Source organism: Bubalus bubalis, chromosome 1 (assembly GCF_019923935.1).
Source record: "Bubalus bubalis isolate 160015118507 breed Murrah chromosome 1, NDDB_SH_1, whole genome shotgun sequence".
NCBI lineage: Eukaryota > Metazoa > Chordata > Mammalia > Artiodactyla > Bovidae > Bubalus > Bubalus bubalis.
Window position 1 is genome coordinate 82,789,081 of NC_059157.1, and position 26,737 is coordinate 82,815,817.

Below are 26,737 nucleotides of genomic sequence, written 5' to 3' on the forward strand. Positions count from 1 at the left end.
ATGATCTAGTGGTTTTCCCTCCTTTCTTCAATTTAAGTCTGAATTTTGCTATAAGGAGTTCTTGATCTGAGCTACAGTCAGCTCTTGGTCTGTTTTTGTTGACTGTATAGAGCTTCTCTATCTTCAGTGACAATATAATCAATCTGAATATAATCAATCTGATTTCAGTGTTGACCATCTGGTACTGTCCATATGTGGAGACATCTCTTCTGTTATTGGAAGAGGATGTTTGCTATGACCAGTACATTCTCTTTGCAAAACTCTGTTGCCTTTGCCTTGCTTCATTTTGTACTCCAACATCAAAGTTGCCTGTTTCTCCAGGTATCTCTTGACTTCCTACTTTTCATTTCAGTTCCCTTGATGAAAAGGGCATTTTTTTTTGTTGTTGTTAGTCCTGAAAGGTATTGTAAGTCTTCATAGAGCCATTCAACTTCAGGATCTTTGGCATTAGTGGCTGGGGCATATACTTGAATTTTTTTATTATTATTCAGGTATGGTGAGGCCAAAAGATTAATAAAATAATTGCTATTGAAAATGTAGTTTGCTCTTTACAACTCCCAGGAGAAGGGGACACATGACATCATGGAGGATCACACCAGAATTGGTCAGGAAGTAGAAGCAACAAGGAAAATACAGGAGCAAGAGACTTTTTTGTGGTATTTAAGGAAGGCAAGGCTAGGCAAGATAAGGCAAGGATACTAAAGACTGGCTAGTTTGAGTAATTTCAGTAGTAGTCTCTGAGGTATAAGGACCTCCTCTAGTTGTCTGGTACCTGGTCTTAGGATGACTGGGGCAGAGGAGCAGTGCCTACTACAGACTAAGAACCAGATACAGAAGACACTAGATTGATTAGTTTGCAGTATAAGAGGCATACTCTTGGGCTAGTCTTTGCTGTTTCTAGAATTGCTAACCCTAGGAGAGGCAGCCTAAACTCAGTCAGCATGCTCACACAGGAGCATCAAGAATACGGAAAAGGAGAAAAATATAGTTAACAATATGACATACTAAGATTTAATTATACAAATCATATATTTTACTTCTTTTTAAATTGAGGTAACATTTATATATAGTAAATTGCATTAACTGTAAGTAAAATGAAATGACATCTAACAAACACACCTACCCCTGTGAAAATATAGAATGTTTTTATCAATGTCTCTTTCTTTTTATAATTATAGTTTGTGAATAAAAGTTGAATGTACTTAAAATCAGTATATATTTTTCTAGTTTCTAAATACATAGCATATTGTAAATTTTTTCCTCCTTTCTATTCTGCTTGAACACATGAAACAAGCAAGTAAGATCCAAGAGTGAAGACATCAGATTAGCTCTCTTGCCATTTTCTGTAAAATGGAAGCTGGGTAAATGGCAGTCAGTCCTCTTTTGCTCTAAGCATGTGTTAAAGTTGTATCTGTCCACTCCTGCTCACAATTAGAAGACAGCAGGCCCTTTGTCAGATACTCCAGAGATAATATCACCACAGTCCAAATTTAGTTGCATCTATCCTATGCTGGGAGTTTCCCTGGTGGCTCAGACAGTAAAGAATCTGCCTGCACTGAGGAGACCTGGGCTAGACACCCGGGTCAAAAAGATTCCCCGGAGAAGGGAATGGCAGCTCACTCCAGTATTCTTGCATGGAGAATCCCATAGAAAGTGGAGCCTGGCAAGCTGAAGTCCATGGGGTCGCAAAGAGTCAGACACGACTGAGTGACCATGCATGCACACGTATCCTGTGCTGAAATGTAGTAACTCTGTCCCTGAAGGACTCTGACTCAGAACCAGACTTATAACTTCAGCAGTCCTTTAAAACAAAAACAGCCTTACAGTGTGATTAGTGATTAGCCTAGTTCTCCTGTGAAGTGTTCTCTTCATTCATCTGGGCTTTATCTTGAACCATCACCTTTTTCTACCACCACATGTCTATTAGTTACATTCAACAGCTGCTCCTATCAATCTTTGGAGTCATCTATACTAAAATAATATTGTCTATACTAAAAGTTGTATAAGATATCTTTTGATTTTGCCCAAGAGACCATAATTAGTATTTAAAATTTAATGATTAACTTTGGTTTTGACATTTCTAATCTGTTGTCTTTATTTTGTAGATGCCACTGCATTAAGACAACACACTTACAATCCTACATTGGGTAGGAACTTGGGATATTAAAATCCCATTAAGGCAGATTTTCTAAATAGAATAACTAGAAATTTTATCTAGGGAGAAAGTTGAAAAAATCTGAATTAAGATACATTATTACTCCCAAAGCCAAGTTGTATCTTCTGGAAATTTTAAGGTATTTAGAAATCTCATGAAGTGAGGAATTTCTCAGACAACTTGCAGCTCTCTGGGAGGGAAGATTCTATCCTTTTAATGTAGATTGTTTGTATTATCTCTGGAATGCACTTTTCTAAATTTAGGCTCAGGCCTTAGAAGTGTGAGGTTTGGATTTTCAGGAATGATATAAAGGATATTGCATATTTAAAAATAATGTATACATAGCTAAAGGTCTATCTGTCATGGAATTTTGAGAGTATTTTATGCTTCTTGTGTAATTGATGAAGAAAAGAATGCTCTAAATGTAATTGAATTTTAGTTGTCTTATATAAAATGACAATCAGACCCTCCATGAGCATCACATTATATGTGTAAAGAAAGAACCTTAGGCTACACACACACACACACACACACACATGTATTTAAATAAATAAACCACCTGTCATTTTCATTGCCTTGTACACCAGTGTGTGATGTCCTTGATTAGGGCTCACTGAACTCCAAGACTGCAGACATGTTGACAGTATTCACAGGTCTCCAAAGAACTTTAAGGGAGAAAAATATTGTAGAATATCTCGGCAAATCCAAAGGACATTATTTTGTTTCCAAAATGTACTGATGCTATAAATGTATATAATGTCTCTCAGAATCTCAATATTTTATAACAAGTTTGCTTGTATACTGCATTTTTCAAAGACAACCAATTTTAAAAGAAATCTTTGTTTGCTCTATTTTTGTTACTTCTTACCTACATGATTTTTTAATTTCAGAATTATGGATAATAAAAGCCATAATAATAGCAATGTATCAATATTAACCTCTTTCATAATGAAAACTATGATTACCCCCATAGATTTTCAAAGTCTTATCATGTATATAAAATAATAGAAAATATTTTCATTAGTCTCTGTCTCCTGTTTCTGGCACAGAACTCCTAAAACTCATAATTTCCTAAGTGGTAAGAGTACTAGGAATATCTTCCGTCCTTTTGTCTTCTACTCTGGTTCCAAACACAGGCCTCTGAAGCCCTTGCAATTTTTTGAGTGATTGGAGTGTGTTGTTCTAATGAGGAGACCCTAGATGGACTCCTGAAAGGCTTCTGGAGGATGGCTAGTCACCAGAAAGACCAAGCCTTTATTCGACACCTGAAATTTTCAGCCCACCCAATTCCTTTGATAAGGGAGAAGGACTGAAATTGGAGTTAATGATCCATGATGCCTATGTGATAGAACTTCCATAAAAATCCCAATAGTATGGGGTTATTAGGTCTTCCAGGTCAGTGAACACACCCCAACTCATAGAGACAAGCTCCTGCACTTAAGGCCTTCCCAGACCTTGCCCTATGTCTCTTCACCTGACTGTTCTTCTGTACTCTTTACCATATTAATAAACTGGTAAATATGTTTCCCTGAGTTCTGTGAGTAGCTCTAACAAATTAATTGAACTAGCACAGAGGGTCATGGGAACCCCCAGTTTGTAGGCAAGTCATACAGAAGTTGTGAGTAACCTGGAAAGCTTCTAATAATAATGGACATCCGAGATGAGGAGCAGTGTTGTGAGGCTCAGCTTCTAACCCATGGAATATAATTCTATCTTCAAGTGGAAGTCTTTGTCACTCAGTTGAGTTCAATTCTTTGCGATCCCATAGACTGGGGTCCACCAGGTTCCTCTATCCATGGTATTCTCCAGGCAAGAATACTGGAGTGGGTAGCCATTCCCTTCTCAAGTCAGATTGTAGGAAACCAAATCAGAATTGATTAGTGTGGGGGAACCCACACATTTGGTGACTAGAAGTGTTAGAGTGTGGTGAGTGTGATAGTAGTGAGAATAATGGAGAAATACAAGAAGAACTTGATTTTTTAAAATGACATATTGAAGACTGATCCAATTCTATGAGGATATTGAATGGTATTAATAGAAGGAGAACATGATGTTAAAATATAAATGTAAAGATCAATTTTAAAAATCAAAAACAGCATCTTTCAATGAATTCATGCGATAAACACCTATGAAATAAACTGTTCTATTAATAAAGTTTTTTTTCTCTTTTATTGCTCCATGCTGAAATGGGAATGAGGTTATATATTTTAACTGCATTCTCCACTCTAAAACTACTGTGAGTTATTCAAAACTCAATAATTAAAATTTTAGAGTCTTTTAGACATTTAGAACAGAGAAGCCTAAAATTTTTACGAGAATTTTCCCCTCTATATACTCCATTAACAAAATGTAGGTGGAGAGATCCTCAAAATTTACTTTTGATGTATACGTTTTAGAATGTTTTTCTCCCAACACTATTGATTCAGTTTAAAATTTTTTTCTCTTTACTATACAAAATAGATGGGATAATTTTATAGAAAAAGTATCTCTGTTTAACATACTATAATTTTCATTTTTATTTGAATGTTGTTATTTTAATATTAAGTCAAGAGCTAAATAAGGTTATCTTTCAAAGGAACTAGTCACAAAGTATATTGTATATCTTACTGCAAAGCTAACCAAACTGAATAACTAGATTTATACAGATTTAATGTGATGCTAGGCAGTAAAGACTCTAAGGAACCTATAATCTGATGGGAAGACGTGCAGATAACCAAATGATATAATTGCAACACAATGTGTTTGGCTAAATAATAATAGAATTAACAACTATACTATATATCAGAACAGAGAACGGAACTGATTAACTATTGTCTGAGGGACCCAGAAAAAGCTTTATGGGGCAATTAAATTAGCAATGGATTTCTAAAGATGATGAGTAGAAGAGATTTTTCCAATGGAAAAGAGAAGAGAAAGAGTGTTCCAGACAGGGAAGGTATGGCAAGTACAATTGTAGGCAGATGGCCAAAGGTATTGTCTTCAAAATTTTACTTTGAAAGGAGAACAATAAATGGTAAAGCTGGTACATATTTATCACTACAGTCTAATGAGGAATCTTAAATAATAATGTAATTATTTCAAATTACATATCCTATGATACTCCAAAATTTCCCAAATGCGTGATCTTAAAAGTTTTCTGACATCAAATTCTTCACAATTGAGATTGCTATACCTTTCCATTGAAGCTTATTTTTTAGTTAAATTTAGGAAAACTGCTTTGAAATTATGAGATTTTTGAAGGGGGGTTTAATGTTTCATTTGCTTTATGAATGATAGATCATCAAAAATGTATAGAAAATTGAAGGAAGTTCTGTAAATATTGAGATGAAAACACAGAATCCAGTGCACATGAAAAATGGCAAGGGTTTGAACTGAAGCAGGGCTGGAAAATAACTGAGGAGAGGGAAGAACTGAGTAGAGAGGAAATTTATCGGCTTTCTGATGCTGAAGCTGACTGGCATGCAGTGTTATTGGTGAGGGGGAATATATGAAGTATAGCTGAAATTCAAACTGGTTAGACTGTAAAAGTGGTGAGTCCTGGGACCAAAACAGGAAATTGCAGAGAACAACAAGTTGGGAAAATCACGACAGGGGTGGTGAAATGGAAAACATTAAGCTATGAATGATTATGTTCATTCAAACTCAAGAGTGTTTCTGGATTTAATAGAAATGTTCACTTCTGAAAAAACTAAGAAGGAAATGTTCTAAAGTGGGCATTGTAATGAATGGTACAAAAAAATAAGAGAGTAAGGCGTTTAAAGGCATGCCTGATTCAAAGGAAAAATCTTTCAACCATTTACTACATGATATTTTCCCATGGAGATAATTTTTTAAAGCTTTGGCTCACTTAGAAAAACTGAGCCATTTTGTTATTACTTTAACTTGTCCAATCTTTAAACCACAGAGATACCTCAGAGGTTCATTAGAAATTCCCAAACCCAGAAAGAGGAAAGTCCCAATAAAAACAAACGAACCAAACCAGATCCTTTAGGAATTGAATTTTGAAGTTTTGACTTCCTGATTCTAAGGATGGATCATATTTTAGTTGCAGAATAGTAGTAAATGTAACTTAAAAACACCATCGTTAAAATAATGAAGCCCTTCCATGTCTGTCAGTATATGTGACCTGTGCAAGTGTTGTGTGATTAAAAGGCAAATTGTCAATTACACACGCCCCATCTCTAACCAGATCTCTTTACAAAAAATCCTTTCTTAGCCTAATATCTTTGCTTCCCTGTTGTAATTTGTTTTGTTTGTTTGTTTGTTTCTATTATTTCATTAGATGCAGTCAATGGCTCAGGTTAGGCTGGTATTGAAAGAAAATCTTACCAGTCCTCTATAAATAAATAATTAATGTTCAATTATGAACTATTAAGGGTTGCTCATCTCTGTCTGTCTTCTGGACTAGTCATTGATGTGATTCAAGAGATGGCCATCACAGTGTCCAGCAAATAGGAAAGAAAATACTCAGGGAATGATTCAGCCCTTGGTTCCCAGGAAGGTATGTCTCCTTAGTACAGAAATTGAAAAGTATTTTAATACTAGATTTCACAAAAGCTAGTACTGGATAATACGGGGTGAAATATCTGTTGTCTTTTTTTTAAATTAAATTTATTTATTTTAATTAGAGGCTGAGAACATTTTAAAAGGATGAATTGAAAGAGCCATGAGCAAATTCACTATGACACCACACGTTAATAAATTTTTCAATATTCAGAGTGTTCAAAACTTTTCAGTGGTGCAGTGTAACTTCAGAAAAACTTCATGGAAGATGATTAACTGTTTGATTTATTGGTCTTTTCTTTCCTCCCAACCTTCACTATTTTTCTCTTTATTTGTATTCTTTTAAGAAATATTTTAGTTAAAAATAAAATTTTATTTTGAAAAATAAAAATAAATTTTTCATAAAAATAAATATAACCAAGTATATCATATCTCCTTTCTTTATTTTCCAAAGAGCACATATATCCAAATATACCCAGAATAGCAAAAACAAAGGATCAAAAATTTGGTCCCCCTCAAACACAACACAAATGTATGTTACAACCAAGATAGTATTTTAAAAAGTCATTGACTTACTGGAAATTTTTACCTTCCTACTGTCTTAATTTTTCTTCTTACCAATTTCTTCATTTTTTTTCCCCTACAAAATTATTCATTTACTATACTGTGTAAATTCCTGGACCTGTTTCATAGCAGCCTACTTTGTCATCAACTTCTTCCTATTAGTAAGAGAATCCTTGTAATTATATATCATTTACGGTATATAAGCAAGTCAGCAGAATAAATCTCTTAACCTTGGGCTGTTGTGGGGTTCATCAGTAATTCCTGTTTTAGTTTATATGCCAGCACTTTGCTAGGGAAAAACCTATGCTTCCTCCTCCTCCTGGGTAACTTTTCACTCTCCTTCCAAGCATTTCTCTAATCTTAGGACTTTTTTTCATCCAATTATTACCCACCATTCTTTAAAATCACAAGTTAAGAAAAAAACATAAACAGAGAAATGAGAAAAAGTCAAATGTATGACATACATTGCAGTGTGTGTGTGTTCAGTTGCTTGGTCTTATTCAACTCTCTGCAACTCCATGGACTGTAGCCCCCGAGGCTCCTCTTTCCATAGAATTTTCCAGGCAAGAATACTGGAATGGGTTGCCATTTCCTACTCCAGGCAATCTTCCCAACCCAGGGATTGAACCTGCGTCTCCTGTCTCCTGAAGTGGCAGGCAGGTTCTTTACCACTGAGCCACCTGGGAGTACTATGGTTCTTTTATATAGAAAAATAAGAATTTCTATGAATTGCCACCCTTATGGAAGAAAGTGAAGAAGAACTAAAGAGACTCTTGATGAAAGTGAAAGAAGAGAGTGAAAAAGTTGGCATAAAGCTCAACATTCAGAAAACTAAGATCATAGCATCCAGTCCCATCACTTCATGGCAAATAGATGGAGAAACAGTGGCAAACTTTATCTTTTGGGGCTCCAAAATCACTGCAGATGGTGATTGCAGCCATGAAATTAAAAGCAAATTCACTATGACACCACCTTGGAAGGAAAGTTATGACCAACCTAGATAGTATATTAAAAAGCAAAGATATTACTTTGCTAACAAAGGTCCGTCTAGTCAAGGCTATGGTTTTCTCAGTAGTCATGTATGGATGTGAGAGTTGGACTGTGAAGAAGGCTGAGTGCTGAAGAATTGATGCTTTTGAACTGTGGTGTTGGGGAAGACTCTTGACAGTCCCTTGGACTGCAAGGAGATCCAACCAGTCCATCCTAAAGGAGATCAGTCCTGGGTGTACATTGGAAGGACTGATGGTGAAGGTGAAACTCCAAAACTTTGGCCACCTTATGCAAAGAGTTGACTCATTTGAAAAGACCCTGATGCTGGAAAAGATTGAAGGCAGCAAGAGAAGGGGATGACAGAGGATGAGATGGTTGGATGGCATAACCAACTCAATGGACATGAGTTTGGGTAAATTCTGGGAGTTGGTGATGGACAGGGAGACCTGGTGTGCTGTGGTTCATGGGGTCGCAAAGAGTCCGACACGACTGAGTGACTGAACTGAACTGATGAATTTGGAAAATTATTTTGAACAAATCACTCTTCGATACCTGAAAACTAACAAAAAAAATGTAATCCATATTACTGTTTCTCATTAATATTACAAATTGTATCACAACACATGAGCAAGTATGGGTAAATTATACTTTAAGACATGAATTTAAAAGTATGCTAGGAAACCATTTAGAAAGCATGGATACAGCCGAGTGCTCATGGAATTTGTCTCTTCCTACAGTATATTTTATTATGTCTTAAAATTATTTATTAGAGGATAGAAAAACAGATTTTGTTAATTATTGATTAATATTAAAATATTGATGAGCATTACCTACGCATAATGGGATTTCAGCTGGTGCACTGTACTGGAACTCCTGAAACGCAGCCAACACAAGGGGCGTGTATTAAAAGAGCAGAACAAATGACTTAACAGGGACCTAAAAGCAGCAATCAGAAAGAGTTCATTTAACTTAGAGATGGCACAAGCTTTGAGCAATTGCTTCTACTTAAGTAAGTGTGGAATTACAAAAGGCTATTTATTACAATCCAGCAGGGCCCTGCAGCTTGCTCAAAGACCTTTGAAGAATTTCAACAGTTATAAAGTCTTGCACAGTGCAGAAGCAGTAAAACTTAGGCAGGTCCCCAAAAGAGCCTGGAAAGCATTCACTAAAAAGTTTATGTGATACTCTTCACAATTGTTCTTAGAAACAAATTATTTTCTCTTTCTTCTGTTTTAAGGAGAGATGCTATACCTGGTAATTTTCAAAACTTCTTTGAAAATATATTTTAACTGTTAAGGAAAATAAACCAGTTTCGAGCGATATGAAATTAAATAGGGAGGGTCTCCATGGGTTTAATAGGATAGTGTTCCAACATTCTGCGTGTTTGAAATGCCCTGTAAGCATGCATTAGAAGTCATTCTATTAATGGATTTACTTCAGGAGGAAACTTGTTGAAATGTCTCCATTTTTTTGTACAAAAAAAAGCAAAATTATTAGCAATGATATTGGGACTGAAATTATTCTAGTAACAACAAAATAATAAATTGTTTTTCTAAATATTAGAGTAAATAAAAAGAAATTAATTATTAAAAATTTAACATACCTGCTATTTATTTCTAACTCACTGACATGATTATAAATTTTGAATAAGTTTATAAAATTTCAACTAAATATGTGTAAAATAATTTATCCTTAACATAAAATCAATTTCAGAGCAGCAAACTGCCTCAGTGTTAGGGTTGGGGATATTGTGAGGCAAGTTTGAAAAATAAAATACTATTGAATATACAAAAGGCAAACATGAAAGGTAAATGATATCAGTTACATGAATGTATGCGTGCATGCATGCCTGCTCAGTTGCTTCAGAAGTGTATGACTTTCTGCAGTTCTATGGGCTGTAGCCCGCCATAGAGTTCTATCCATGGGAATCTCTACCAAGAATACTGGAGTGGGTTGCCATGCCCTTCTCCAGGGGATCTTCCTGACCCACAGATCCAACCCACATCTCCTGTATTACAGGCAGGTTCTCTACCAACTGAGCCACCGGGGAAGGCCACATGAAAGTATATTAATTGTTAATGGGTGTGAAATGTGATAAAAGAAATGATTTTACTTTTCCATCATAAAAGCAACACTTACATTTTACTTTGGAAAAAAATGAAGTGATCATCCCCTGGCCATTAAAATAATGAGACTGTAATTACAAAAACTCATAAGACATGACATATAGTAGAAATAAGAAGACAGAAAATTTGCTGTAATAAATGCTTTAAGTTTACACTTAGTAAAGAAGTGTCACAAGGGAAGTTTAATGAAAGCTCTATTTTTAAGTAAAGAACAAAATAAAAGGCATTTATAGACAGGAATAATTTGGATGGCAGTTTGGATGCAAAAGCTGGCAAGATAATCATAATAATGTTAATAATAATAATGATATCTGATAATCATAGAAACAGCAAATCCACATATAAGATCAGATCAGTCGCTCAGTCGTGTCCGACTCTTTGCGACCCCATATAGGAAACATCTATTGCTAGCTCTTATAGGAAAGGCAAATACATGGCGTTCTAATAATCCTTGATTTGAGAAAAATCTTTAAAAAATATGTCCCTTAGTAATGAAAGCAATTCAACAGTTAGTGTTCCTGAGAACTCTTGATTTTTGTTTGTTTCGTGTTTGTAATTTGTTTTACTGCATTCCGTTAGGGAAGAACGCTGCTGAACTTCACAGTGGGGATTTTGGTTGGCCAGTGTACCAAGACTGAGATTTGAAACCAAGAGTGCATTGATGGATAGTATGCATTTTTCTTTTTAATGGAAGGATTTGAAGTATGATATCACTTAAAACATGTTTAATCTTCCATTAGAAAACATGGTGACCCTGTGATATCTGATCCAGACAGATGTTTTTTATTCATATTGATATTTTTGATAATGCATAGGAAAAACATAACAGTCACCACCCAATAAGGGCCTCAAAATATATCTAGAGAATTGTGACACGAAGAGCACCCACTTCCTCAGTACTTCTTATTAAATATACTTTTTTAAGAAGTGGAAATGTAAAAGTAGAGATTATTGTTTCCTGGTATATATATTTTTATTCATGAGAGCTTTTTTGTCAGAAGTCAAGATCTATTTTACTATGTCCTAAATCCTATCTATTTTACAATACACTAAATATTATTATTACCTATGGATACCATGGGACTCCTTGTGCATAATGGATTCCAGTCCTCTTACAGAGTTGCATATGAAAATGTTATCAATGAGCTGAAGACTCTGGTATTCATAACTTTGCAACATTATAACAAATAGGTAGTCCTAATGTTTTTTTCTTTTTTAATATATCAAATATATTTCATTGCTTACATTATAGTAGCAGATTGAAAACATCTGCTCACTTGCCACTAGTCCACCAGCAGCTGAAAATCTCAGCTCATTTTCCATAGGCCTCTATGTACCAGGGCTATAATCCAGCTGCTGAGGCTTGATATGGGGCCAGATTAATACTCAAGAGCCTTTGAAATGGAAATAGTGCTTTCTTGCCAAGATTAGAACAATGATAGGTTCCATTTGCTTGTCCCCTTCCCTCTCTGCTCTTCTTTACTGCCCTTCCCAATCCAATTAATTTTCCTTTTCCCATCATACCCTCCCATCCTCTCTTTACAGCTCCATCACCTGTCATGACGATTAAGAAAGACCGGACATCCAGAAACAGCATTTCTTTATCCTGGCAAGAACCTGAACACCCTAATGGGATCATATTGGACTATGAGGTCAAATACTACGAAAAGGTGGGGAGATAATGTTAAAAGAGTTGAATTGTGTCAGGAAAGAGGTTATTTTCTCATGAGTACACTCTTGCAAAGAAACGAATGACTAGTAAAAATGCTCTATTTAGAACTCTGGTCATGTGCTACCTTTGATTTATAGGTAGAGGAGGGTTTAGGAATTATTGTATTGAATATCCCCCATTCTACAGAAATAAGCCATAGCAAAGATGTTACCATTGAACGTAAGCCATCTAGTTATGATATTAGAGATGACATTTGTGTCTTCCACAGGAGACCCTTGTTCTAAACAACCATTATATAGCAATTCCTTCATCTATCGATGAAGTTCCTAAGTTCATTGCATCAAGTTCATTCATAAGTTCATTCCTAAGTTCATTGCATTAAGCATCATTTTCTGATCTTCACATTCACATGAATTTTATTCAATACCGATAGGAATGTTGAACTGGTAACAAAACCATTATATCAGTGAGCTGATGATGAAAGCTTTCTTTACTTTGTACAAGGAGATTAGAAGATGGGAGTATGTGTGCCTCACATTATAAAATTGTGTTTGGTAATACAATTATAAAAAATAAGTACATAATTATTTGTAAGTATAATTCAGGCCATGATATTTCATCACTCTAGGTACCACTTATTTCTCCCTGGTTATAAATTATGGTGAGGTTTGAAAACAAGATGTATTCAAACCTTATCAATAGAGCTGGGTGGTTTCATAGCTACTAATATGAACACAACATATTCATTTATCTGCTGCAGTTTACAAAGTATTTTAAAATGAATTGTGTATTGATAGCTTCTATTTACAGAACACGTCTACATACATTATTTTGAGTTGTTTGATAATCTGATGAGAGTAAGTAAATAGGTTCTTTTACAATTACAAAAACTGAGAGTGACATTTGAATTTCTCATAGCCTCATTGCTAATAAACATTGGTTCTCTGTTTTGAATTCTGACAGTCATCACTCCTCATGTAATATGTTTTCCCCTGTGTTGCATATCTTCTTCTAAATGAAAATGGATCATTAAGAGATGTGAGAATTAGTGGTATGGTCAGTTATGCAAAAAAAATCTAATGTATAAGCATTTCTCTGCACCATGTAGTTATGCTTTTTTTGAAGTTAAAGTATTTCACAAGTATGATGCCATTTTTTTCATACTGCCCCCTATAGGGAAAAGGATATGTCTCTTTGACAGAGAAAGTGAGACCTAATAAACTTCATTGTGCCAAAATCATAGTATCAATAAATTACCTCCTAGCTTTCAGTGATCCACTGTGGTACTGTCAAATACCCATTTGATCATAATCTTCTATTTTTAAAAATGTGACAAGATAGCAAATATAAGAATCCATGTTTTATAGATGATACAACACAATAAAAAGGTAATTAATGATGCACCTCAGTTCAGACGGGATAGCAGAACCAGGGAACACCCAACTTTTCTGTAGCGCTGATTCAAACATACTACTAACCTACATTCATATCTTTTACAAACATAAATCATTTTCTGAACTTATTTCAAAGAAAGCATAAAACAATATTTTGAAACAATATTAACTAGCATAGGAAAAAGTGACTGAATCTATTTTTATTGTCTATGCATTTTAAAGTCAATGTATACTTATGTATATTATTTTAAATTACTTTATACAGATATTTATAGCAAATATTCATAAATTTTGAAATTAAAACTTTTTTCCAAATATGTATGATACTTAGAAATATTTTTAATGTTTCAGTAAGATTTAAGCCCTAAAAGATCTAACTTTGACTAGATTTGACTAGTCAAGGTCTTGACTATTTAGTTCATTAATGATGATGAATACAACCATGTAGATATATGCTTAATAAATTTTTTAACACATAAAATAATGATTTCTGTAAAGTAAATATATTCAGCCTTCTTCATTATTTAATATACTAACTCAAATGCTATCTGATACATAACCAGCATCTTTAGGTAAAAAGTATATGTAATGCATGACTTTTTTTTCTGTAATATTCTATTTAGTTTGCATTGAGGATATGCATTGTTCTATATCTCCTATTCCAGGCCCACCCCAGGTACCAGGGACATTCCACCATTACTTGAACTTAGGTACTTATATACTAATCTATGTTAAAGGAAAAACACAATTCTATGTAAAGTCAATTTTCATAAACAAGGCTTGACACAAAAAGCCTTTATAATTCATGTGCAATGTGAACCTCCCAATGTACAATGGTGAACTCTTTGGGGAAATATTTCTAGACATTTATCTGAAGATTTTCATCTCTACTAAACCACACTGACTTAGATTAAACACATTGCAAATATAGTTGATACTAAGGAAGTTATTAATGTAGAATTGTGCATAAAACTTGGACCTTCTTAAATTTAATAGTTTACAGTTAATAGAAATATTTCTGAGATGCCTGTTAAGCTTAATTCAAGGGATATTTTCCTCTTTGAAAGTTTATTCTTAAAACTAGACTGAAGCTTTCATTCAGCTCTGGCTTTGAAGATAACTTATTTTCATCCACATATTCATTAACTGGCAAAAATTAAGACTAATTTTTTCTGCATTATTTGCAGGGAACAGATTATTTTATCCAAGATGGGACATTCTATAAATATTTTTAGCTTAAAAATGCCTCTATTACATTCAGAGAGTTAAACAATTGTCATATCTTATCCATCATATGAGCTGTGTTAAATGTAAAAGAACTGGTTTAGAGGGGTTCAGCTTTTTACCATCTGACATGACTAGGAAGATTCGGTTTTAACATGATTTTTCTTACCTCAAAGCAGGAACAAGAAACAAGTTACACGATTCTCAGGGCACGAGGCACTAATGTTACCATCAGTAGCCTCAAGCCTGATACTACATACGTATTCCAAATCCGAGCCCGGACCGCAGCTGGATATGGGACCAACAGTCGCAAGTTTGAGTTTGAAACCAGTCCAGACTGTACGTATTTTCTTCAATATAGTGTATGAGGGAAAGGCTGTTGCAAAGATGTCTGATAATTCATTCTCACAATCAGTTTTAGTTAAATATGTAATACATTGAGAGTATATTGCTTCTTGTTGTAGTTAAGTCGTGTCTGACTCTTTGCTACCCCATGGACTGCCGCATGCCAGGCTCCCCTGTCCTTCACTATTGCTTGGGGAACATTTAATAATTTTGCATAGCATTGTATATGTATACTTATGCTTGTGTAAGTGTATATCTTTTTTTTTCTCTTTTTTCAAATGGAACATATTCTAATGCCTGGAATGCTTCTAATCTTCTATTGGACATAAATGTCTTTGAGGAACATTACAATGTTCATGGCAATCTTTTAACTTTAATATTAAAGTTAACTTGAATATTAAAGTACCTCTTAATTCAGATATTCCAGGTTCATTGCATGGTTAAATGAACTATAAAGAAAGAAACTTGATGATCCATGAGGAACTTAATATTGTTTTAATTCTCATGGATCTAGTATCATTTGGAGATTAAGGATATCTAAACTTCATTCATCACCTCATTCACATTCACAAGTAATTTGGATATTCCTGTGTGTCTGACTCTAAATTTATAAAATTGGCAAACATTTTCCCAATAGCACTCTGCTTTTCTTCAAATGCATTTGGTTCATATTAGAAAAAACCTCAACTAAAATATAATTTTAAAAAGATAAAATCATGTCTACAATATTAATTAAAATAAACACAGATTAAAGATTTCATTTACCTTATTAATGAAGAAGCTAGTAACAAATTAAACAGATTTAAAGGGAAATATGGAGAAGGCAATGGCACCCCACTCCAGTATTCTTGCCTAGAAAACCCTATGGATGGAGGAGGCTGGAAGGCTGCAGTCCATGGGGTCGCTGAGAGTCAGACACGACTGAGCAACTTCACTTTCACTTTTCACTTTCATGCATTGGAGAAGGAACTGGCAACCCACTCCAGTGTTCTTGCCAGGAGAATCCCAGGGACAGGGGAGCCTTGTGGGCTGTGGTCTATGGGGTCACACAGAGTCGGACACGACTTAAGTGACTCAGCAGCAGCAGCAGCATGAAGAACAAATACATATATACATATACATACATGTTTGTGTCTGTTTGTGTGTATGAGTGTAGACCATCAGGAAAACTTACATAAATTGGTTAATCCAAATCTGGTTAATATACTGTAGGACAATAAATATAATGATTGAGGTCATCTTTTCTAACATAAAACAGTCATGTCTCTAGTTAATGAATCATTCTAATTGTAATGAGAAAAATTATATACTGTATATAACTATTCTTAGTTTTTTACTTAGAACTAATTTCACAGTTGTAAAACAGGGTCAAAGACAAAGATGAACACTCTTTAGAAACAGATTATCAAGGGAGAGTCTGACAATGCCCAGCATACAATTGAAATGAAACCCAGTAATCTCTTTTGACAGTTTCAAGATGCCTTTTCTCTCCGTATCTATATTTCCTATTTTGTAAATATTTGACTCATGATACAAAATTACATTGTTATTGGTATGGTAGAATTTCATGCCCAAATTTCATGTTTCATAGAAATATTCAAGATTAACAAAAATTATAAAAGCTGTTTAAGTTAACATGATAAAATAAATATTTTATCGCACATTTTTTGTCAGACAATTAGAAATGCTAGCTCTACCTTCTGCAAGGTATGAGAACCTAGTGTTAGAATTTATGAGCTCACAGCTGAAACATGACAATTCCTCTACTCAAAAGGGTGCTTCCATCCTCAAAAACATAAATCTACACAGTTGACCCTCAAGATCTATGGGTTCCACATTCACAGATCCAAACAACCTTGAATCAAAAATGTACAAAAGTAGAAAGTCAAGGGATATCTGGACCAAACAGGCAAGTTTGGCCTTGGAGTACAAAATGAAGCAGGACAAAGGCAAACAGAGTTTTGCCAAGAAAATACACTGGTCATAGCAAACCCTCTTCCAAAAACACAAGAGATGACTGTACACATGGATATCACCAGATGGTCAATACTGAAATCAGATTATTTATTGTCTATGCAGCCAAAAATGGGAAACCTCTGTACAATCAGCAAAAACAAGACCAGGAGCTGACTGTGGCTCAGATCATGAACTCCTAGTTGCAAAATTCAGACTTAAATTGAAGAACATGGGGAAAACCAGTAGGCCATTCAGGTACCAGTTCAGTTCAGTTCAGTTCAGTCGCTCAGTCATGTCCAACTCTTTGCGACCCCATGAATCGCAGCACGCCAGGCCTCCCTGTCCATCACCAACTCCAGGAGTTCACTCAAACTCATGTCCATCGAGTCAGTGATGCCATCCAGCCATCTCATCCTCTGTCGTCCCCTTCTCCTCCTGCCCACAATCCCTCCCAGCATCAGTCTTTTCCAATGAGTCAACTCTTTGCATGAGGTGGCCAAAGTACTGGAGTTTCAGCTTTAGCATCATTCCTTTCAAAGAAATCCCAGGGAAGATCTCCTTCAGAATGGACTGGTTGGATCTCCTTGCAGCCCAAGGGACTCTAAAGAGTCTTCTCCAACACAATTCAATAGCATCAATTCTTTGGCACTCAGCCTTCTTCACATTCCAATTCTCTCCATACATGACCACAGGAAAAACCATAGCCTTGACTAGATGGACCTTTGTTGGCAAAGTAATGTCTCTGCTTTTCAATATGCTATCTAGGTTGGTCATAACTTTCCTTCCAAGGAGTAAGTGTCTTTTAATTTCATGGCTGCAGTCACCATCTGCAGTGATTTTGGAGCCCCCCAAAAAAACAAACTGGAATCAAGATTGCTGGGAGAAATATCAGTAACCTCAGATATGCAGATGACACCATTCAGGTATAAATGAAATCAAATCCCTTACTATTATATAGTGGAAGTAACAAATTGATTCAGGGGATTAAGTCTGATAGACACAGTGCCTGAAGAACTATGGGCTGAGGTTTGTGACATTGTACAGCAGGCCATCCCCATCCCCAAGAAAAGAAATGCAAAAAGACACAGTGGTTCTCAGGAGGACTTACAAATAACTGAGAAAAGACGAGAAGCTAAAGGCAAAGGAGAAAAGGAAAGAAGATATATCCATTTGAATGCAGAGTTTGAGAGAAGAGCAAGGAGAGATAAGAAAGCCTTCCTAAATGAACAATGCAAAGGAAAAGATGAAAACAATAGAATGGGAAACACTAAAGATCTCTTCAAGAAAATTAGAGATACCAAGGGAGCATTTCATGCAAAGATAGGCCCAATAAAGGACAGAAACAGTGTGGACCTAACAGAAGCAGCGGAGAAGGCAATGGCACCCCACTCCAGTACTCTTGCCTGGCAAATCCCATGGACAGAGGAGCCTGGTGGGCTGCAGTCCATGGGGTCGCTAAGAGTCGGACATGACTGAGCGACTTCACTTTCACTTTTCACTTTTATGCATTGGAGAAGGAAATGGCAACCCACTCCAGTGTTCTTGCCTGGAGAATCCCAGGGACAGGGGAGCCTGGTGGGCTGCTGTCTATGGGGTCGCACAGAGTCGGATACGACTAAAGCGACTTAGCAGCAGCAGCAGCAACAGAAGCAGAAGATAGTAAGAAGAGGTCATAAGAATACCCAGAAGAAATATACAAAAAAGATCTTAATGACCCAGAGAGCCACAATGGTGTGGTCACTCACACAGAGCCAGACATCCTGGAGTGTGAAGTCAAGTGGGCCTTAGGAAGCAATACTGCTAGCAAAATTAGTGAAGTGATGGAATTCCAGCTGAGCTACTTCAAAACCTAGCAGATGATGCTGTTAAAGTGCTGCACTCAATATGCCAGCAAATTTGAAGAACTCAGCAGTGGCCACAGGACTGGAAAAGATCAGTTTTCATTCCAATCCCAAGGAAGGGCAATGCCAAAGAATGTTAAAACTACCACACAATTACAATATTTCACATGCTATCAAAGTAATGCTCAAAATCCTTCAAGCTTCAACAATAAGTGAACCGAGAACTTCCAGATATTCAAACTGGATTTTAAAAGGCAGAGGATCAGAGATCAAATTACCAACATCCTTTGGATCACTGAAAAAACAAGAGAATTCCAGAATAACATCTACTTCTGCATCATTGATTGCACTAAAGCCTTTGACAGTGTGGATCATGACAACTGTGGAAAATTTTTTAAGAGATTGGAATACCAGCCCACCTATATGTCTCCTGCGAAATCTGTATGCAGGTCAAGAAACCACAGTTAGAACTGGACATGGAACAATGGACTGGTTCCAAATTGGGAAAGGAGTACGTCAAGGCTGTATATTGTCACCCTGCTTATTTAACTTACATGCAGAGTACATCATGTGAAATGCCAGGCTTGATGAAGCACAAACTGGAATCAAGATTGCCGGGAGAAATATCAATAACCTCAGATATGCAAATGACACCACCCTTATGGCAGAAAGCAAAGAAGAATTAAAGAGCTTCTTCCTGAAGATGAACAAGGAAGTAAAATGCTGGCTTAAACTCAGCATTTAAAAAACGAAGATCATGGCATCTGGTCCCATTACTTCATGGCAAATAGACGGGGAAAATCTGGAAGCAGAGACAGACTTTATTTTCTTGGTTTCCAAAATCACTGTGGACAGTGACTGCAACCATGAAATTAAAGATGCTCTTTGGAAGAAAAGCAATGAGAAACCTATACAGTGAATTAAAAAGCAGAGACATTACTTTGCCTACTAAGTTCCATATAGTCAAAGCTATGGTTTTTCCAGTAGTCATGTATGTATGTGAGAGTGGGACAATAAAAAAGGCTAAGTGCCAAAGAATTGATGCCTTTGAACTGTGGTATTGGAGAAGACTCTTGAGAGTCCCATGGACTGCAAGGAGATCAAACCGGTCAATCCTAAAGGAATTCAACCCTGAATATTCATTAGAAGGACTGATGCTGAAGCTGAACTCCAACACTTTGGCCAGCTTATGGGAAGAACCAACTCATTGAAAAAGACACTGATTCTGGGAAAGATTGAAGGCACAAGGAGAAGGGGATGATAAAGGATGAGATGGGGGGATGACAAAGGATGAGATGGTTGGATGACATTGGCAACTCAGTGGACATGACCTTGAGCAAGCTCCAGGAATGGTGAAGGACAGGAAAGGAAGCCTGGCCTGCTGCAGTCCATAGGGCCACAAAAAACTGGACAAGACTGAGCAACTGAACAATAACAGCAGCAATATTTAATATCCTGTGATAAAACCATAGTGGAATAGAATAGGAAAGAATTTGAAAAAGAATATATATGTATAACTGTCACTTTGTTGTACAGCAGAAATTAACTAATACAGCATTGAAAATCCACTAGACTGTACTTCAATAAAATTTTTATATATACATATATATATATACACAAAACAATTCCAGAAAATTCTAAAAAGCACTTTAATTTATGGCAATCCAGCAACTATTTACATTGCATTAATTTTTATTATATATTATTAGTAATCTGGAGATGCTTCAATATATAAGGCAGGATGTGTTTAAGTTATATGTAAACACTACACCAATTTATAAAAGGGACTTTAGCATCCTTAAATTTTGGTATCTATAGAAGGTCCTGGAACCAATCCCCCTTGGATGGCACAGAGGATTCAAGTCTCAGATATGGAGTCTGTATGTTAGACCTCGCCTAATCTTCCTGTGATGGAATGAACACGGAGAAATCACGCTTTCAGGACATAAAAACAAGGATGCAAAGTACTGTGGAAGTGCAAACCTCTGTGAAGAGGTTTAAAACCAATTTAAAATTTTAGATGCCACAATAATAAAATATAATTGCAATTTAAAATTTGCAGTTCTAAATCTTTTTATAAATTTTAAGTGCCACAAAGAAAGTTCCTCATTTTGAAATGATTGTAGACGGAATTTTTTCAAACTTTTAAATAGTTATTGACATTAACAACACCAAAATGAATAGTTGCTTTAACAAGAGAGAACACAAATCACAGAACCATAAAAATCAAATATTTATTATATAGTGTGTTACAAACTAGGCATATTGAGGAGCAGGAGGTACAGAACACCATTAGATAAATACGTATTATATTAATGCATAGTTTGGAACACCAGTCTAACCTCACACATTCTTAATTAGCAGTTAACCCTATCTGATAAGTAAATTTGCAAAACCAACCTCAAATTCTACAGTTGTAATGTGATTCCAAATTTACCACAGATAGAGCAGTGGTCATGTTATGCATGATCTTCTAATGAGGCATCAGTATCTGAGGTTTAAGAAATATCCCATTTAAAAATGAGATTCTTAGGACTTTTGCAAACAAGTTTTATATTTGCTATATTTCCATTGATTGATAGATCAGATGAAAAGAAGATAGAGAGAAAGAGAATTTTGTTTAATACCCTCCTCCATTTATAAAAATCTTTCAATTACACTGTTTGATTTTTTTAAAATCCATTCACTCTTACTATTTTACTATAGATTTCTTCCAGAGTTTAAAAATAAGTAAATATAGGTTTAAACATTAACTTTTGTCTTAGGGAAAAAAAGAAAAAAAATCAAAACTCTCACTTCATTTTTTAAATCAAAATGATATCTTCATAAGAACTCTAAGGATTTTTCTTATTTATTACAGATTGATATTTAGAAGATATAAAAAACCTCCTGCTTGGAATTAACAGTATATTGATTATTCTAGTTTTTATCTTTTTAATTATAAAGTTTTACTCATAAGACAAATAAATGTTTCTTAGTAAAACATAGTGTACTTTTATCTGGAATTTAGTTAGTAGTTTTTGATCTTGGTTTACCATAACCATATAGAGGCTCAGCAGAGCATATATTTTCCTAAGTGATTTAAAGTTTCTTACTATCAGGTCAAAGAATCTGCCTGCAATGTGGCAGACCCCGGTTCAATCCCTGGGTTGGGAAGATCCTTGGAGAAGGGAATAGCTACCCCACTCCAGTATTCTTGGCTGGAGAATTCCACAAACAAAGGAGCCTGGATGGCTGTAGTCCGTGGGGTCACAAAGTCAGACATGACTGAGCGACTAACACACATTATTTATGTGTCAGTGCTTTACATTTATTATCATCATTTTATAGAAGAGGAAACTGAGGCTTAGAGAAGTTAAGTAAGTTTTCTAAAGTTACTCAATTGGTAAATTATGGGTCTGATTCTAGAACCCATATATTTTTGTGACAGTATGTAAGGCATTCTCATAAACATGTAATTTGATCCTGTTCAGTAAGCTATTCAGATACTATTATTTATTTTTATCCGTGGTCTAGGACACAGAGTTCCTTTTTTTTTTTTTTTTTTCTTCCTGAGATTGCAGAGCTAGTAAGTAAAGTCAATGAGCCTAAAGTCTCCAGATTTTGGAGTACTGATCCAGTGCTGCTATTGCACATTAAAAAGGAAAAGAAAGAAAGAAAGTTATGCTAAGTCCCCCAGAAAACTTATAGAGTATATATGAGTAAAAGGACTTTCATAGAACAAAGGTGGCATCCACCAAAGCAAGACGTCCAGACGTTATGGAACAGTGTGGCATGTTTGAGAAAACTGACAGTCTGATATTTTAGAACCTCTGTGGGCAGAAACTGAATCTGGAGTGTGTGCTTTGTGACTACGAAAGGAAGGCACAGTGTAGGCGTTAAGAAAGGGACCCTGGCGTGAACTGACACCCATTAGGATGACCGTGACACGCCACTTCAGTCTTCAATGTCTTAGTTTCCCTATCTGAAAACTGGGAAAGATCACTGTCGTGAATCCATATGGTTTTTATATTGATTAAGTTAATTAATGTTTATAAAGTACTTAAAATATCACCTGGTATAGTAGTATAGCAGGCATTGTGTGGGTGTCCTGTTTAAATGTATAGTACGTAATTTGAACATCCAAGCAATTTATGGAACAAACATATATGGGATAAAGCTGAATTTTGGCATTGGAAGAGCTTATTGGATATTACTATTCAAGAAGATTGGCCTAGGGACAATTCAGTCAGCACTGCTAAATGCTTCATACTGCCTTTTCATTGTTTCTAATGAATGGATATGCAGCAACTTTAATCTCTTGGACCCTATTTTTAGGGGTTATTAAGAACGCCTGATAAAAGTAGAGTGGAACCATTATATAAAGAACTTTGTATATCAAAATTAGACTGTCATATGTAATTTTGTAAGATATGGAGTACTTTTTATGGTTCTTCACAAGGAAAAGGAAATAACAAAAATAGATTTATTAAATCCTTATTATGTGTTTAGCACTGTTCTAGTATTTAACTTGTATTAACTCCTTTAATCCTTACAACAATCATATTACATCACATAGCAAATTGGTACAAAGCCGGGCATTCTGGCTCTTGAGAATGTACTCCTCACCAGTCTTCCTTAGGGAAAGATGGTGGACAGCATGTTTAGGATGGACAAAAATGGGAAGAGACTAGACACAGGGGGAGCAGTTTGCTGTGGGAAACAGAGTCAAACTAAATTTCTAAGAATTATAATAGATATAGATTGTTGACAGTATGCCACATAAAATTATTAGACAATTCTATCACACACATTTAATCAATATTATTCTTTCAAATGTTTGCCAATTTCCAGCACAAAAATAATTTGATTTGGTTATGCGCTTTTAGATAGTCTCTGGAATTTATCTATATTGAAAACTAGAGGGAATTGTAGAGGGGTCAAGTTTAATCCTGTCTTTAATGAAAAGAAAATTCTTTTTTTCTGTCATGTTTAGTCTCCCAGCTTCTCTGACCTTTATTTTATAAACTGGATAAAATTTACCAAAGCATGAGATAAAGTGATTATTATATGTTCATGGAACATTATTGAATTACAAGGTTAAGTTATTTTACAAATGACTCATGATGTATAGCCAACGGATAGGGATGCATCAGTTCAGGTTTTCTGGAAAGCAGATACTAAGGTAGAATTACAAGAGCTTTGGGGAAGGAAGGGAAGGGAAACAGATAAAAAAATAAAACAGGAGGAGTGGATATGGCCAAGCAGAGCCTCAGACTGAGATGTAGGTCAGCCATTTTTGAAGACTGAAAGAAAGCCGAGTTCAGAATAATGAGCCTCAGAAAGCAACGCAGCTCTGAGAGTCTCACCAAGCTAATGGTGAGCCCCATAATGAAGATAACCCTTTGCAGGAGTCATGCATGGGGCCCAAGTAGCCTGGCTCCAGTCCCCTTGCCATGGTTAGTCATTGAGGAGAGTGGGACTGCAGTGGATACTGAAGGCGCAGCAGCTGGAGGCTGTCTGCCCACTGCAGGCTTGGCAGTAGAGAGATCCTAGCAGGCACTCCCACGACTGCCATGGAAGTATAAACAATAGTTTTCTGGTTGTAAAGAATAAAGTGCTTGCAACAGTTTATATTATGAGTATACCATCCTACCACACTCAGTTCTTTTTTTTTTCAGATGTTTAGAAAACTTCTAATAGTCTATCTGCCATGTTATTTTTTTTTTAATTTGCATCATTTAACTATTCCCTAAATTGAAGTATTTTGGAGAAAATCTTCCAGCCTTAGATTTTCATCAGGCTCAAGATGTGACCTTGGTTTCTGAAGAGGTGATAATATAACTTAACCGTCTCTTCTAAGCTCCTCTTTTGATACCCAACTCATTTATTTGTTTAATCAGCATTTATGAATATAAAAACAATAAATGTTAAAGTATGAGTCTATGAGAGGGAATGGTCCAGGAAGTGTGCATATTTTAGAAAGTATAAAGATTAGAATGTTTATGGATTTTGTTAGCAGATGAGGCTAGAGATTTAGAGAGAGAACAGATCCTAAATGGAATACACACATTTTATCCAGAAAGTGACAAAGAGCCCTACAAGACTTTTATGCATGAGAATGACATAATCAAACTCGTGGTTTAGCAGGAATACTCTGGTGGCCAGCTAAGATAGGCAAGGCCTGCAGATAGAGATCAGTTGGGAATTTTTTTATTGTTATCCAGAAGAGAAATGAAGATAGAAACTAAAGTATTTAAAAGAATTTCGTGATTAATTGGATGCAGAATAATCAGGAGAGGGAGAAGACAGGTGACTTTATATTTATGGCCTACATCTTTGTTACTTAAAATGCTGTGGTCTAAAATCAGCAGCATCAGCATTACTGGGAGCTCATAAGATATGCACAGTTTCAGTCCCCACTCCAGACCGCCTGAAACTGCTTTCTTCAAAAGATCCTCAATGATTTATGTGAATAATACAGAGAGCAAACCCTGGGAGATAGTGAAGGACAGAGAAGTCTGGTGTGCTGCAGTCCATGGGGTCACAAAGAGTTGGACACAATAGCAAATGAATAACAAAGTTAGAGAAGCATTGGTTTAGTCAAGGGTCAGTAAACATTTTCTGTAAGGGGCTAGAAAATAAATATTTTAGGCTTAGTGTACATACAGTCTCCATTGCTCCTATACAACTTCACTAATTTTAGCATAAAAGCTGCCATAGACAATGAACAAATAAATGAATGTGGCTATGCTCCAATGCAATTTTATTTATGGACACCAAAGTTTGAATTTTATATAATTTTCTCATATCACAAAATCTTCTCTTGACTTGTTACAACCACTAAAAAATATAAGTTGTTCTGAGTTTCTGAGCTATACAAAAATTGATGGCAGGCCAGATTTGGCTCCTGGAGAATATCTGCTAATACCTGGTGTTGGTGAGTGAATGAGTGATGGGCCATTTACTAACATAGGAAATACAGGGACAGGAACAATTTGTTGGTCAGATGTGTTGAGGTCCATAGGACAGGTATTATACCATCTTTTAAATAAATACAGACGTTAGAGACTAAGCAAACTAATGAGAAAGTTTTTATATTTCATTCTGGGAAACTTGAACTATCCCCTGTATTTCTCTGATGATTTCTATTTATCTGGTGAGCCTCTTGCCAATGAGTATAAAGAAAACCAATTCAGTATGTTTCGTGCAGTAGATGCTCAACTAGTGAGCATTTCATACCATGAAAACAGAGTATTTATTCTTATTAATCAGAAACTTCAAGTAAAACTATACAAAATGTCTATCATTTTACACTAAATGAAGAATTCTTTTTACGTTGTATTAGACAGCAAGCCATCTTTTAGGTAAAAGCAGAAAAAATATGACAATTTATCAACTTTTTCAGGTAAAGTTTAGTTATGCTCTCTCAATGCCTAGTTTTTTCTTATTGTTTTCTCTCCAACCTCACAGCTTTCTCCATCTCTGGTGAAAACAGCCAAGTGGTAATGATTGCCATTTCAGCGGCGGTAGCAATTATCCTCCTCACAGTCGTCACCTATGTTTTGATTGGGAGGTGCGTTCACAGTCTGTTTTACAACTTACTTTCATTGCTGCATTGCTTGTTCCCCTCAATGGCCACTAAACTCTGAAGTTTGGTCAGTAAGTTATTTTAACGAATAAGAATGTCTCCACTTGTATTCTAGATCTTTCTTTTTTCTCCTTTTCTTTTGATTCTCCACCTTTAGTTTCGAGTTTCTTTTTTTCATTAATTTCGTGCCCCACTCTCCAAAACACACCGTTTCTCTTCTCTCTTCTGACCTCACTCTTAGTTTTTACTTTCTTTTTCCAATTATCGCTTCTCTCATCAAATACACCCCAGATTTCCCTGACACTTTCTCACCCAGAACACTGGCAACACCACACAGCACTAATCACTAACAATGGAAACCTTACCCTCCATTCATTCTAACAGCAGTTGTTTTTAA

At 35.7% G+C, this 26,737-nt stretch overlaps 1 protein-coding gene across 5 annotated transcripts in view; it reads left to right on the forward strand.

Annotated features, from left to right (window-relative positions):
- EPHA3 (EPH receptor A3) overlaps positions 1–26,737 on the forward strand; it is a 411,826-nt gene that overhangs the window by 317,264 nt on the left and 67,825 nt on the right. For 4 of the 5 annotated variants that reach the window (XM_044940608.2, XM_044940609.2, XM_006077277.4 and 1 more), the window contains 3 exons: positions 11,884–12,008; positions 14,805–14,967; positions 26,223–26,325. In XM_044940608.2, the coding sequence (XP_044796543.1) occupies positions 11,884–12,008; positions 14,805–14,967; positions 26,223–26,325 (391 nt within the window). The remainder of the gene's footprint in view (positions 1–11,883; positions 12,009–14,804; positions 14,968–26,222; positions 26,326–26,737) is intronic. The other variant, XM_006077278.4, reaches the window with a different exon arrangement.